The sequence below is a fragment of the Propithecus coquereli genome, unplaced genomic scaffold, assembly GCF_000956105.1.
Source record: "Propithecus coquereli isolate 6110/MARCELLA unplaced genomic scaffold, Pcoq_1.0 Scaffold130, whole genome shotgun sequence".
In the NCBI taxonomy this organism is placed as follows: Eukaryota; Metazoa; Chordata; class Mammalia; order Primates; family Indriidae; genus Propithecus; species Propithecus coquereli.
This window is the reverse complement of record NW_012137192.1, coordinates 5518888-5535359: the sequence shown is the minus strand read 5'-3', so window position 1 is coordinate 5535359 and position 16472 is coordinate 5518888. Positions and strand designations below refer to the sequence as shown.

The following is a 16472-nucleotide window of genomic DNA, read 5'->3' as shown; positions in this document are numbered from 1 at the left end:
CATGTGCCTTTGCCTTGGAGGGATTTCTATTCCATCTTCCCTGACATTTCTGCTCAGGCTGTCCTTTAGGAGCAAATATTTACTTACTTTTGTTTTGGGTGAATTATAGCATTAGCCATTGTTCTTGGTGTTTTGGCCAACAGGCCAAATCTGCCTGTGAGTTTCTCTCCCTCCTTCTAGACCGAAAGCTCCATGAGGGAGCATCCATGTTTACCTCTCCATTTTTAATCCCTGTCCCCTCGATAGCACCTGGCACCAAGTAGGTGTTCAGTAACCACTTGCAGGTGGAAGGAAGGGATGGATTAAAATAGGGAGGGAGGGAGAGAGGGCAGGAGCTAAGCTCCCTTTTGACTAAAACTATTCTTACATCCAAACGGGCAGCCTTATGGAAGCCAAAATTTATCTTAGAACTGTAAATGCCAGTGCTGGATCCAGCCTTCTCAACATCTGAGACCAGAGGAAGGGAAATGACTTCTCAAGTTGCACAGCCATGGATTCAGGGCCTGAACCCTGGGCCTTTGGCTCCCAAATCCAGTGCCCTTTGCATTCCAACATGCTTCTTTGTTTCCTACGTGAGCGTTTCTCAACTTTGGCACTAGTGACATTTTGGCCCGATAATCCTTCGTTATCGGGGCTGTCCCATGCATTGTAGGATGTTTCTCAGCCACAACCCACTAGATGCCAGTGGCAACCCATCCAGTTGTGACAACCAAAAACCTCTCCAGACATTGCCAAATGTTCCCCCTAAAGGACAAAACTGGCCCAGTTGAGAACCACTGTTGTACACATATTTTAATTTTAAAAATCCTCAAAGGAATAGTCTTCTTCACTCACGGGTCATTTCTTCCACCCTAATGCTTAGCTTTGTCCCTTTATGAGAGGGAATAGGAAGACTTTGGAAGAACTGGCTTGGGAATCTCCCCCTCCTAACCTGCAAAGCCTGGGAAGGTTGCGCCTCCTGCCTTCCCTCCACCTCCCACCTGTCCCCCCCGGCCCCGGCCCCCAACAACCCCTCCGCAGGGCAGCCTACAGGCCCTTTGATCACTGATGGCCTTGCCTTCAGGTTTAACCTGAAAAGCCCTGCTCACATGCTTTTGCTTCCTCACCACCCTCCTTGATGGCCAGCTGGAAAGAATTCCTCTGGCAGGGTGGCACTTAACGTTCACTCCAAACAAATCCTTATCCAGCAGGCCGGCACTGGATGCTGAGAATTCGACTCAATTCGTCATGTGCCCCCAGATCAGTCTTCTTGCTCTTAATCTCTTGGTTTTCAACTTTTCTTCTACAATACACGTGATAAATGATTTTAATGGGTGCTTACCCAGAGTTTGACAAAATCTCAAAATATTTTTCAAGGAACTACAGCATGTAGTGCAGCACAGAACTCACAAGCACTATAGTAATTTGTAGTTGCCATGACTATTGGTGGGACATTGACAATGGTGGCTTCTCTGGGTAAGACATACCTGAGACACCCATGGATTATTGGGCATGTCCCTGGAGCTCAAGCTATAACTCCCCTCCACTAAAAGAAATGCATCAGTAAGCCAGAAAGCTAAAGTGATGCGACTACACAGTTAAACTTGACTTTGTCTTAACACATAAGCAAAACATATTACTTCACACTATGATTCTTTATCATTAATAAAACATTCCTTGCCACAGACCTCACTTCTGATCGGGACACAATTGGGAACCACTGGCTTGAATGGCTTTTAAAGTTTTTTCCAGCCTCAAGGATCAAGAATCCTCTAATTCTTCTCAGGTTTGGATAACTTCCTGTTCTTGATTGAATGGTGAGAAATAATTTTCACTGCCCAGTTCCAAAGTTGTAACCAAAATTATCACAGGAATTTAAATCTCATCAGATTTCAGATGTACAAACAATTTGTATGAATAATTTAAACATGCATCTGATCATTTCTTATCCCCAAATGATATATCCCCAAACAGATGGACTGTTTATTATAGTTTCTAACTATAATACTATAATAATATCAAAGCCCAATTGTCATTCTTTTCTATATTTTGAAATCTGCATTCCGATGTTGAACTATAAAGTATCTTTACACAATTCAAATTGATTGAATGTAAAATACAAAATATGGTCATGCTAAAGAGGGAAAGCACAATGTTCCTGGAGCCATCCTCCAGGCTGGAATTATGGTCTTACAAGCCAGATGTTTATCTCTCAAAGAGATGCCTTTTATACAAATTCATATAATGATGCACAAATTTTCCAAAGTTTATATTGGCCTTCACCTGAGTCAATTCATACAGAGGAACATCACCATGCTTGCCATGTCCAGATCGAAAAAGAACAAGCCAGCTTGAACTTCATGGCCAAAAAGGCAGTTTAGAATTAGTAAATTCAAGGGGAACGTCAATGCTAAATTCTCATCCTTTTCTTATTTTGGCAGCATTCCATTTTTTTTTTTTTTTTTTTTTTGAGACAGAGTCTCACTTTGTTGCCTTGGCTAGAGTGAGTGCCGTGGCGTCAGCCTAGCTCACAGCAACCTCAGACTCCTGGGCTCAAGCAATCCTACTGCCTCAGCCTCCCAAGTAGCTGGGACTACAGACATGTGCCACCATGCCCGGCTAATTTTTTCTATATATTTTTAGCTGTCCAATTAATTTCTTTCTATTTTTGGTAGAGACGGGGTCTCGCTCTTGCTCAGGCTGGTCTCAAACTCCTGAGCTCAAACAATCCGCCCGCCTCGGCCTCCCAGAGAGCTAGGATTACAGGCGTGAGCCACCGCGCCCGGCCCAGCATTCCATTTTTTAAAGTAGGTCTTAGGTCATTACTGCCAATATAACTACATGCCCTTCAGCAATTGTCACAAGCCTCATATGGGCTTCATAACCAATTTAATTCCTGTATCCCAGCATGCCATTCCAAAAAAGTAAATCTAATTAAAAAATTATCTTTTCATACACCAGTGAAAATATCCATCAATTTTCATAATGTAACAGGATTTGCAAACACAAGATAAATTATCTTAAGGGTATACAGTAAACTTCACCTTTCAAAATAAATGATACTTACTTGCTTAAAGGAGAATGCTGAGTCCCTCTGGGTAATGACTTCAGTCAAATGAGCCAGTTTTCTTTAAATCCAACTTGATGGCTCAGGATTGATCATTAGTGTCTTCCGATGCTTTTATTTATTTTTTTGTTTGTTTGTTTGTTTGTTTCTATCTTCTTTTCTAACCCAAGAATCTGACATGAAAGTGCTACTCATATCATTTTTTCTCATTTGATCATCATAACAACCTTATGAAGAAGGAAACTAGGACTAAGGGGAGCTAGTATGGCTGAGTAGTCAAGAGTTCTGGGCTCACTCCTATAATCCTAGCACTCTGGGAGGCTGAGGAGGGAGGATCGCTTGAGCTCAGGAGTTCGAAACCAGCCTAAGCAAGAGGGAGACCCCGTCTCTACGGAAAAATAAAAAGCAGAAAAATTAGCTGGGCATCGTGGCACATGCCTGTAGGCCCAGCTACTCAGGAGGCTGAGACAGGAGGATCACTTGAGCCTGGAAGTTTGAGGTTGCTATGAGTTATGATGATGCCACTGCACTCTACCCAGAGTGACAGAGCTACACTCTGTCTCAAAAAAAAAAAAAAAAAAAAAGGCTCTAGCTTTGAAGTTAATCAAAGTCACTATTCCTGAGTGTGAATCTTGGCTCTTTTGCTTCTTCCTGTGTGACCCTGGGCAAGTGACTTCCCATCTCTCTGCTTTGTTTTTCTCATCTATAAAATGGGGATGATAGTACCTACCTCCAAGTGGGTTAAATGAGATGATTCAGTGAGACGTACGTATGAAATGCATAGTCAGTGGCTAACCCATAATAAGGTCCCAGTAAATGTTGGCTACTGGTATTATTTTTCTTTTTATCATCATCTTTTTTAAAATGGTGCAAGTAAGGAAAATAGCTGAGATTCAAATCCAGGTCTTCGGTCTCTGCCTATTTTGCTATTACATAAAATTGGTGAGTTCTGTTTGCTCTATCAAATGCTTCTCTATGTGTTTGGAGGTCCCACTGGGAAACTGTATACTCTGTCCTCTTTTCTTTATTAAATAATGTCAGCCAGCCAATTGCCTTATACTTCGTCTATGGCTTTCATAATATTCCTACTGTGTATACCAAGGTGTTCAATAGGACTTCTGAATTAGTGAATAAGATTAATTCTGGAACTTGCAGAACTTGAGAGCTTTAGAACATTTACTCTTGTCCTGGTTTATGGTGGCTGACATGCCACATTTAGTCCTGATATTACTGAACTGACTTCTACCAATCATATGGTCTTGAGCCTTTCTTATTAAATACATGTCTCTTCTAATAATAACTGTATATCATCATAATCTTCTTCAGTAGTATTTATTGGACACCTACTGTGTGCCAGGCACCATAATAGCATTGGGATATGCAATAACCACAATAAGCATAGTTAACAATAAGACATTACTTCCCAAAATGTGGTTAGTATACCATCAAAGATGATTTCAGGTTGTACACATGGATGAGTACTTTTCATTTTAACAGGTATATAAATATCTTCATGCATATTCTATACAATAGTCACAAAACCTATGATTTAAAAAAGATGTTTTTGCTTTGGACACAGTTCAAGAAGGTAGTCCCAGATAATCCACCTAACTGGATCGCATGAAGTATAGGTACATGTTCAGTGAATACATGGGATGGGGCAAAAATAGTGAAAGTGAGGCCAAATTACTGGAGTCCAAGACACTCTACTATCAGGTCACAGGGATACAAATTGCTTGTTGAAAGTCACAGTTTACCAATGAATAGCATGCACACTTTCCCTTGACCCAACGCGTCACAGAATTGAATCTTTCTATATAAGAGAGCAGTTGTGAGGCAAATAGCACCAGCCTGGGTTGTAGGAAACAAAACTCGGATCCTGGTTCTGCCACAGGCCCTGGCCACGTGATCCTGGAATAGCCTCTTCCTCTCTTTGAACCGTTACCCCAACTTCTGATAGGTCCTCTCCCTACTTCGTGAGAGCACAAGATGATGTGCCTGTGAATCCTGTGCAAACAGTAAAGCACTGGTAAAAATACAAGGAGTTGGTGACACCCTCATCATGTATTTAGGTCTGTGTGTTACCTGCAGTCGCGAGCGTTGGGAAGTTAGTGTACGCGTTTCCTTTCCTCCTCGTTTACAATCTGTTGTTCGCATTTTGGTTTGTCTCAGGCTGAAGAAAAGAAAGTCTCTGAGAAAACTCTTCAGACCCCGCTCCTGCCTTCCCCTGTAGCAGATCACGTGAAGTGTAACATTCTGAAAGCGCAGCTGGAGAACGCTTCCCGAGTGAACGTCCAGGTGCGTGGAGCGCATGCGCTCCGTTGATTCCGCGTCACGGGGCTTCCTCCATTACACTGGGAGAAAACAGGCGCCGTCAGGACTGAGATGTTGTGTCAGTCAGGGTCCGGGCAGGAGGCGGGAACCACACCTGGTATGTGAACGGAATTTTAATATAAAGAATTATTACCTGGTGTGCAGTTATTAGTTAAGTATGTGAAAGGGCAAAAAGAGAACTTGAAGGAAGTGGTTCTCAGACGTTAACATGTGTGAGTCACCTGGCAGCCGCGCCCCATCCCTGGAGACTCCGTGAACTGAGGTGGGAGCTCATGAATCAGCATTGCTAACAAGCCCACAGGACCACGCTTTGAGTGACGCTACTCCAAGATAGTAGAGGTAGAAACTGTAGGCAGCGGAGGGAACAAAGAGTGCTGTAAATATTAAAATTTAGATGTTTGGAGGAGAAGCCCTGTGGAGTGGAATCTCAGACTTCTGAGCGAGCCCGCTGTACCCAGTGGTGGTGTCTGTGAGCTCTGAGGATGAGCCCGGGGGGACCAGACCCAGATTCTGAGGAGAGGGCACGACAGCTAGGTGCTGAGACGTCTGAGGTGGACGCCAGACGCCATGAAGCTGCATCTGCCAGTGTTGGAAAATTGCAACTTGCATTCAGCTGCTGCTACGGGAGGAACTGCCACTGCGGGAGGTGAAGAAGCAAGGCTGGAGTGACTCCTAGGAGCGGGAAGCAGACAGGAGGGAGCAAGTCCCTCCCCATGAGCGCCCCCTATTGACAGAACCTGTCACGGAGCCAGCTGGCAAAGCAGAAAGGTCTGCAGGCTCTTGGGCCAGCTCCACAAAGAAGCGGTTCAAAGGGTGGATTTGGAGATGAGAGATGATAGTTTAATAGCTGCCATAAAATCCCCCACTTGCAACCATAACAGATATCACGGGTTGACCACTTCGCTCCGTAAATACAGCCTCAGAATCATTTTCTACATGGTGGGTATTCCAAGGAGATAGCACCAGTTGATCAGGGTTGACACTCACATAGAAATCCATATGCCATCCCTGCCCTGGAAACATATAAAAAGCTGCAGTTGTCATGATTTCATTAGAAAAATATATAACTATCTTCTTCATTCCTTATGAACCTAATGTCTATGCTTATGTTGCCAAGGGTGAAGTAAATATTCAGTAATCTCTTACGTTATTATTTCTGTTTATGTGTGTGGCCTTCTGAATAATTTTGGTCCTTCCAAAATGTCTTCCATGTTGGAGTTCTGATGTAAATAGGAAGCAGTGAGAACACAAGTTTCAAAGTCAGATAGCGTGGGTCTGAATCTTCATCTACCATTGATCGGCAATGTCACCTTCAGCTTGTTTGTTAGTCTCTCTGAGCCTCAGTTTTCTCACGTATTAAATGGAAATAATAATATCTACCACTTTAGGTTACTGTGAAGATTAAATGAGATGATCTCTGTAAAGTACCTGGCACAGTGCCTTGCTCTACCATTGTGGAGATAATGACAATAATGATCACAGCTGTGGTGTGATAAAATTTTCAGGGTCACTGATTGCTTGCAGATAACAGTGGTAGCACTTTTTACAGGATGGTCAGGTGCACTTCCCATCACAGGTTATAGTCACAAATTCTCTTTGTCTTAATATGTGCCATTTTTATACTATCACAGAACAACTAAAACTGAGATATATTTCACAATTTACAAAGCTGATATTATCTATGTTAGAGAGCTCTAGCATGTTCCCAATAGCCACATGCTGTAGGGATTATCTGTGGAGAACCTGTGTTTCTGCTCCAGTGAAGAAGTGCAGTGTATTGGAAACATTTCATTTTGTAAAGCGTAGGGAAGAGATGAGAAATAGTTGAGAAAAAAAGAAAATGTCCTGGCTAAACAAACATAGTGGAAGGGCATGAAAGCAGGAAAGAAGTAGGGGAGGTGTGAAATCAGTAATTTTAGAGCAGTGTTTTCCAAGATATTACAAGGAGCACAAGCCCCACAGGATTCTGCCTAATAACTCCGGAAACGCTGCACACTAAATCCCATGGGACCGTCTCAATGCCCATTAACCTCTTATAGGGGCTCTGAGAAGTCCTGCAGGAAAGAAACCTGTTTTACTTTCTTTCACACCCAATTAGCCACAGAACAGTTTGTGAAGTAGGTCCCGCTGTCATCTGTGGAATTAGTGTTCACAAGAACTCAGAAACATGCTTTGGGAATCCCTGATTTAGAGAGTTTTGAGGGGTTGTGATGGAGGCAGGGGGCTTGGTGCACAGCCAAGCGCACTGCTAGGGGTTTACGCGTTAATTCCCCGTGGGCATCCATGCAGAGCGAGGGAAAGGAAACAGACGTCAAATAGGCCAACGGAACTATGTGCTGACTCTAAAAAAGGCCTTGATCAGTAATCAGGGCTGCGTCCATAGGTGGGTAACATGGCAGGCTGATGATGCAGTGCCCTCCAAGCTGGTATCCTTGAAATCTTTGCTCAACGTATATTTAGAAGAGAGACCAAGCTCTGTATGTTGTGATGGGTTTGAGGGCCGCAGGCTCCTGCATCTCCCGTTGACCTCCTGTGTACAGCCAGCTGGCCTGTCTGGCTGAGTGGGTGTCCTTCCTTCTGGCCATTCTTCATGAGATTCCCCAGAGGGAAGAGGACAAGGCTTCTCTCAAACTGATGTGATGTAATTCCTGCCAGGCTGTTACGGTTGTTATGCTGATGTGAAAGGACACATTCCAAATTCCTTTATAAACTGTCAGTGCTATGTGAGCACAGAGCTGATTATTCTTCCTGATGTGAACTCTGAGGTGAGGGATTAAACTGTGGGTTTGGCTTTTCCCACACCATCCTGCTCTCGTTCAAGCTTCAGCTGGCACATAGCAGGTGCTAAGTAAAAGCATGAATGCAAGAATCGACTGCATTTGAATGATTGTCTTAATCCCATTACTCAAGAAAACATTTTTTTTGTTAACTTTTGTAAACACCAGAACAAGATTCACTGTTGATTGAGTACTTGATGAACTATTTCCTTGGTCCACCTGCACATTTCTATAATCTTTCCAATGTAAGAGATTTGAAAACATTTTTGTATACCAACATGTTCAGTTTTCACTAACCTGACTGTTTTCTTTGACAGGTTGGAAAAGAAGACTCAACGTTTGTAAATATCAATAAGAAATCCAGTCTTCAGGACGCTAATGTAAGGTCTGTTGCTTCTTGTTTGAAAGGGGAAATGATACTCTGTGTATCATCAACATCATCCTCAAAACATTGCTCTTGAGGGCATTTGCTGATAAAATCGGAGGGGAAAATAAAACTGAGAAAATGTGAGCCCAAAGAGATGGAAAAAAACTGGATTAAACAACTTCCTTTAGGCCTAAAAAATGCTGCATATTCTGTTTTAACACCTCTGCCTGCTGTACTAACAGAAATCAATCACTTTGGGTTGTCTCCCAAGTATGTAAGACTTGTCATTCCCCTGCTTAAAATCCTTTAAAGGCTCCATGTGCTCTCAGAATGGAGTCCAGACTGCTTAACAGAGTGCAGGAGGCCCTTCCTGACCAGCCTTCTGCTCACTGCTCCTGTGAGTTCTTCACTCTGCTCTTGGCCCACGGATGTGACCCCATGTGCTGGAGTCACTTGCCAGTGCTGGAGCCACACATGCTCTTTAAGCTTCTAGACCACCACCACCCCAAACCCAGAGGAAATCCTTCCTCTCCTGATTGCACAGAGAACAGAAACTCTTCCTCTCTCAGCCCAAGTGAGTAGCAACCTATAGATCACAGTGGCCCCAGTGTCACCTGGTGGTCTCCTAACACCACCAGTGTCTCCCTAGGGGACAGTTTCCCAAAATGGGTCCAAGGACCACTGCATCATAGTCTCTTGTTAAAAACACAGACTCTTGGGTCCTACCCCAGACCTTTTAGATCCTTTGTGTATAAGTGTGTGGTGAGGATTTGGTGGGTGCCAGTAGAGACAGGAATCAGCATTTTCACAAGCACCCCAGGTGAGCTAGATAGAACCACTCCCCTGGGGAATTCCTATACTTGATGCCAAAAATAAAAGCTAACATTTCTCTGTATTACCTTATGATTCCCTATCTATGTTCTTGGTATAAATTTTTATCTTTTTCCAGAGTTATATATCCAACCGCCTCTAGGACTTTTCAAAAACTTACTTCATCTCTTCCCACCCCACCCCACTGTCCTTCACCTGTTTTCCAATCTTGCCTAATGGCATCATTACCTACCCCTTACCCAGGCCTGAAACGTGGGAGGGCTTGGTTTTCTCCTACTCATTCCCTCGTCTAACTGGTCGCCAAGTGCTGCCAATTTGACTTTCATATTATCTTCCACATCCATCCTCTTCTCTTCATGACCATAATCCTTGCCTACTTTGTGCCCTCATCATCTCTCTTCTGGGATTACTGGTACAACAGTCTTCTAAAATGCTCCTGGCCTCCTTTCCCCAGTGTCCTCTTCATTGTTCTAAGGACTTTCTACAAAGTAAGTCTGGCTATACCACTCCCTTGCCAGAAACATTGGGAAACTGCCATTGCCTTCAGTGTAGACGCCTCAGCCTGAGGCCCTTCACCACCATACTTTCCCTCTGGTGGAAACCCCCTGCTCTTCTGCTGGGACCCCACCTGTCAGCAGTTCCGGTGCCCTGCATTTAGCCTGGTCTCCATTGTCTCCCACCTTGGTGGTCTTCCCTCCATCTGGTCCATCTGGTTAAGAGGAAACTCCTCTACGAAACTTTCCCGGACACCAACCATTGCACCCAAGGAAAGATGTGCTCCCATACTAGACTAGGAGTTCTGCCAGGGACCATGTTTTGTTTACTCTGGGAGTCCCCACTTGAGGAAATCATGAACCTAGAATACAGTTGACTCCAATTCCTTATTTGCTCATTCATGTGTTTATCCAACAAACATTTATTAGGCACTAGCCACATACTTACCATATTAAGCACTGAATAGAAGAGAAAATGTAGACCCAGATGTGTTAATGGACTTGTCAGGGGTCCTTATTGAGGACCTCAACTTGTTTTGATGCCTTTTTGGTCAAAGAAGGTAATTACTGATTTTTTAAAAGTGAAATAGTCATGACCACTACAAAAATTTGTGAAAACTTTTCCTTAAAATAATCACTGTTTTGCATAGGGCCCATTGGTTATCTGGCATAAATTCTTGAGGAAAGATAAAAGTGAAATGTAATTTTTAACATTTTCATATGTACATAGAATTAAAATGTTTTAGAGCAAGTCCTAAAGGTCTTCTGATTATGCATTTTTCACATAAAATATACTGTGGTTCTTTATCTTTTTTTAAAAAAAATACATAGTCTGTGCTATGTTTAAAATAGAAAAGCTACCAGATTACTTGAAAGTAAAAACAAGTTATCTATAGGTTTCTCTTGATTTTGCTGATAAAAAGTTATGAAATAAATTATGAACCTCATAATTGGGGGTGGCCGGCTGCCCGTTTTGGGCAGAGAAATTTTATTTGGTACCCCAATTATATTTAATTCCCCCACTTGCTATGTTTTCTTCCCTATGATTTGGGGTTTTTTTGTTTTTGGATTTTCTACAATTTTTAAAAATAATTATAATTATTAAATAAGTAGCATAGAAAGATGAAAAAAATGGATTTTTTTGACTATCAATGTTATTAAGGTATAAATAAACTGAGAAAGCAGTCTCTATGGCCAAAACAAGACCATATAACTTTTTTTGTTGGTGTTGTTCTGTTTTTTGGTATGTCTCTAGAAGTCCTATTCCTATACGTGTGGAAACTACCCAACCAGCTGTGGAAAAGCCAGAAATCAAGCCTCCCCGAGTGAGGAAGTTAACCAGACAGTATAGTTTGTGAGTTCTATACTGCAATTTTTTTCAATTGTAACAACTATGGTGATGCTAAATGTCTGGGTATAAATGCTTCTTGGCCCCTCAGACCATTCCCAGAGAGCCTTTCCCCCAAATTCCATTTATTTCCAATTTAGGCTATAATAGGACTAGATCTTTCTCCCTGAAAACATTACATAGTTGGCATATATATTCATGATTGATTACTATGTAACAAATCACTTTAAAACTAAGTGTTGAAAACAATCCACATTTGTCATCTCACAGTTTCTGTGGGTTGGGAGTCCAGCCACGGTTTAGCTGGGTCTTTTGTGTCAGGGGCTCTCACAGGCTGCATTCAAGGTGTCAACGGGGCCTGCAGTCTCTTTGGAAGGCTCATTCACACGTTGCTGACAGGATTCATTTCCTCGTGGGCTGCTGGGCTGAGGGTACCCTCAGTATGTAGTCACGCAGGCCTCTCCAGGATTCTGCATCAGAGAAAGCACACAAGAAGAGCCAGAGAGAGTGCCAGCAAGGCCAAAGTCACAGTCTTTTGTAACCTAATCACAGAAATGACATCTCATCACTTTTGCCACATTCCATTCATTAAAAGGGAATCACTCTGACCAGCCCACACCGAAGGGGAGGGATTACACAGGGGCAGGCATACCAGGTCAGGGATCGTTGTGGGCTGTATCAGAATCTGCCTTCCAAAGCATATTAGTGAAATGGTAGCATGGTCTGTCAACAGAGTCAAAGCTAATCACTGAGCTTTGAGACCTGGAGGAGGAGCCATTTCCCAAAGTGCCCCAGAACCACCAGGGCCCATTCATTGTTAAGCCCAGTTCTGTTTGGCTTAACAAAAGTCTCTTGGCTACTGGGGGCACCACACTGTTCTAGGGATTGTCAGGGAATAGTAAAGTGACTTTGACAATTCCCATCCAAAGAATTTATTGGAGGAAAAGTCAGAGTCACAAATAATTATAATCCTAAGAAGACAGTTAAATGCAGTCATAAGGGTGGTGGAGGTATTAGTAATAGTTGTACTAATCACAATGGTAGTTCCCATTTCTTGACCTTGGCTACGGCCCCGGCACTGTGCCTGATGTGTAACTGGTCAGAGAGCTGCAAGGGCATCTCTGGATGAAATGGAAAGCCTGGGGGCTCTGGAGCTGGAAAGGCTTCTGTTAGGACCCTGGCTACTTTACAGCTGTGAGGTCTTGGGAAGGTTACTCTTTGAGCCTCTCTTTCTTCCTCTGTGAAGTGGGTGAGATAATACCTACTTCTGAGGCCTTTTGTGAGGGTTAACATGAGCCCACGTGGGTAAAGCTCCTAGCAAGGAGTGTGGCCATAGATGAGTTCCTCCTCCTCATTCTCTAGGACCTGGAAGCTTCTGAGAAAAGGTCAAGTTTAGGGGATACCCAGAGTGCAAAGTGTAGGATGAGGAATGTAACTCCAGATGCAGTTCCGAAACAGCCATCTCAGTGCACCATTTGAACCGTGAAAAGGAAAAGAGGCATGCATGCGGGTTTTTAAGGGCAGATGCTTCCCACCTCATTAGCTTTAATAGAAACTTCTGGACAGGATTGCAGCTGCATTTCCTAGGAAAGTCAAAACGAGTAAGGTTCAAATAATGAACAGTCCTAATGATCTCTGGGGGACAAATTAAACCACAAAAATCTGTTTCCCCTGAGGGTAAAGCTGGCAGAACTTGCCTTTCCCTGTACATTTTGAAACTCAAAATGTTATCATCACTTATTTGAGATGTGTAGTCATGTTTGAGAGAATGACTGACTGGTGTGTGACCTGGAAGGAAAGAAAATTTCACTAACTCACCAAATTGGCTCTTTCAAGGAAACCCTTTTCTTTTTTTTTTTTGAGACAAAGTCTCACTCTGTTGCCCAGGCTAGAGTGCCGTAGCATCAGCCTAGCTCACAGCAACCACCAACTCCTGGGCTCAAGTGATCCTCCTGTCTCAGCCTCCCAAATAGCTGGGACTACAGGCATGCACCACCACGCCCGGCTACTTTTTTCTATTTTTAGTTGCCCGGCTAATTTTTTTCTATTTTTAGTAGAGATGGGGGGGTCTCGCTGTTGCTGAGGCTGGTTTCGGACTCCTCACCTCAAGCGATCCTCCTGCCTCAGCCTTCCAGAGTGCTAGGATTACAGGCGTGAGCCACTGCACCTAGCCAAGGAAACTCCTTTCAAACCTCTAACTTCACATGTGAATTTCTTAAGCTGCCCCAGAGTATTCTGCTTTGAACATCAAAGAATGGCAGCATTTTCCCATTAGTAGAAAATAGCAAAATTAATGGATGGGATTTTCCCAGGGTTAAGTTTTTGTCCCATACAAAGTTCTTGAATCCTTAACACTGGTTACCACTCATTTGTCCATCTCTCTAACTCATAGATATTGATAAAGTTGGTAAACACATGATCAAGGAATGTGGATGGGAAAACTCAGATTTCTGATTTTATGGAAATATTTTCTGCACCATCATTTTTGAGATACAGATATGTGTGCCCACACAACTCTTTTGGCTGTTGTAATATTCGTAGTTCCTAGGCTGGAATTATGTGTCTTCGGATTTTAGGTTGCTCCAGCAAGAGCATCATTTAACATTCAGGTGCTCTGAACAAGTTTTCAAATCACTGCTTTTAAGGATACAAATAAAACCCTCAGCCACATATCCCTGAAAATATGACAGGGCAGAAATTTGGGGCTGCTGCACTCAGAAAGAAGGGAGAAGCAGAGGAACTCTGCAGAGAGTTTGAGGCAGGTAAAAGTGTCATTTTTATATTGAAACTAGTTAGTATGTTTAGAAAATTATGAGCTGTTTTATTTTTTTTCCAGAAATATAACTTTATTTAAAAATAGTGTAAGAGTCTAAAATATTTCAATAGGCAAGACAGAAAAATCCAAAGAGAAAACAAACCAATTTCCCAGAACCAGGCTATCAAAAATAACCAGTGTTCACAATTGAGGACTATTACATTAGACATGTTTCTATGCATACATACTGTTAAAATAGGAAGAAATAACTTCAAAGCAAAGATCATTCTCTACATAAAATTTTACTCATTATAAGTGTTGCTTTGTGAATTAAACATGCATTTACCTCAGACACTGAGGTAAAATTAGAAGACTTGCTGAATTTTAAATGTTTCTGCCACAAGATCTAAGTTAAGACAAAAGTTTATGAAAATCATTAAGAATTTGGAGTCTTTTTCAACTTTAGACAGTATCAGTTGCCTTCCTATTGTGAAAGATAAGCTGTTTTTTAAATGGCCTTTTATGTAAAACGAAGTAATAACTGTTTCAGGTGACAATTTTTTAAAATGAGGTAAAAAGAAATTGTAATCCTACTCTTCCATTCAACCAGCTCTGTGACCTTGAGCAAGCAACTTCACAGTCAGCCACTGAGTATCATATGAGTCTCTGGAAAATGGAGATTGTAACATACAGAGTTGGTACGAAAACCAAATGGGCAAATGCGTATGTAATTGCACCGACCTGCTTCATCCGCATGGATCCACATACTCGGTGTCATTAATTTTTTCACGTACTTGTTCAAAGCTCTCCTATCTCCCTTTTTAGTTATGAATCCGAAATCCTCCTCTTGAGGTTTTTCCATACACAGAATGATCTGAAATCCCCCAGGCCCCATCTCAGTCAGCCCCATCCACACAGCAGTTGTGTCCCGTGGCCACATGTTTCCCACGAGGCCCAGTGCCATGTTGAAGCCCTGGTTAGGGACCCTGCACAGGCCGCACTGGTGCCCTCCTTTCATGGGTCTTTTATCAACCCTTTGAGCTCAGTCATCATTTCTAAAACCCAACCCCTGTGCCAGGATGGCTCCAGAAGTTCTACACAGGAGACAGTGTGCGAGGGGTCTTTAACACCTCCCTCAAAGCAGAGAGTCAAACAGTACAGTAGTGTTCATAGTAGTATTATTCACAATAGCCAAAAGGTGGAAACAATCCAAGTGTCACGTGTCCATCAACAGATGAATGGATAAACAAAATGTGGTGTTATCTATTCAGTAGAATATTTTTCAATTTAAAAAGGAATGATATTTTCAAAAAAATTTTTTAGAGAGTCTATTGCCCAGACTGGAGTGGGCAGCTATGTGACCTTGAGCAAGTAATTGTTGTTGCCCAGGCTGGTCTCAGACTCCTGGCTAAAGCGATCCTCCTGCCTCAGCCTCCCCAAAGTGCTAGGGTTACAGGCGTGAGCCACTGTGCCTGGCTAGGAATGAAATTTTGATATATGCTACAACATGGATGGACCTTGAAAACATGGTGAATGAAATAAATCAGATACAGAAGGATATATACTGTGTGATTCCAATTATATGAGGTTCCCAGAATAGGCAAACTCATTGAGACAGAAAGGAGAATAGATGTTACCAGAGGCTGCAGGGAGGGGACCAGGGAGAGTTATTGTTCAATAACAATACAGAGTTTCTGTTGGCGTTGAAGAAAAAGCCTTGGGGATAGATAGTGGTGATGGTCGCACAACATTATAAATGTATTTAATGCCACTGAATTGTACAGTTACAAATGGTTAAAATGATATGTATCATGTTATATATATTTTATCACCGAAACAAACAAACAAACAAAAGCCCCTAACAAATGACAGAAAATCCAGCCCAAATTTATTGGATCCTGTAAGCTGGACATCTGGTGGACATCTGTTTGGGGAACTCCCAACCCCCACCCGTGGCCCACCCACCCTTCCTAGCCTCCTTCCACTCCTCACAGCCTGTTTATTATTGTAATGAGCAGAGCTTCATGTGCTTTTAGTAACCGCAGTGATGAAGAGGACCTCCCTCCAGACCTGGCCGAGGCAGTGGGAGTGACCACAGCTACAACCACAAACACCACAACTGCTGCCACACAAGTCTCAGTGCCACTGGCATCCCCCAAGGTCCAGAAAGTCAGCTCACCTCAGAATTCAGAAGGCAAAGGCCAGCTGTCCCCAGGGGCCAAGGTATGAGGGGTGGGGGGAAAGCTCTGGGAAGTAACTGCACTTGCTGGGAATCCTGTATCAGTTTGCTGGGTAGCATCTGGTGTGTGCATGTAAACTTTGCATAATCAATTGTGTGCACTTGTAAAACAACAGCAGCAACCACCAGAACATGTTTTTATATAACTTGTCCCCAAAATATAAGCTATTTATGAGAGAGTAAAATATCAAACCATGTTCACTATTCTTTAATTGCAATTTAAAAGACTTTTTTTTTTTTTTTTGAGACAGAGTCTCACTCTTTTTGCCTGGGCTAGAGTG

General features: G+C 42.6%; 1 protein-coding gene across 1 annotated transcript in view; it reads left to right on the top strand.

Annotated features, from left to right (window-relative positions):
- Positions 1-16472, top strand: part of EPB41L4B (erythrocyte membrane protein band 4.1 like 4B) — a 133209-nt gene that overhangs the window by 95216 nt on the left and 21521 nt on the right. The window contains exons 19-22 of the mRNA XM_012638551.1: positions 5219-5344; positions 8475-8542; positions 11105-11203; positions 15998-16175. Coding sequence (XP_012494005.1) covers positions 5219-5344; positions 8475-8542; positions 11105-11203; positions 15998-16175 — 471 coding nt within the window. The remainder of the gene's footprint in view (positions 1-5218; positions 5345-8474; positions 8543-11104; positions 11204-15997; positions 16176-16472) is intronic.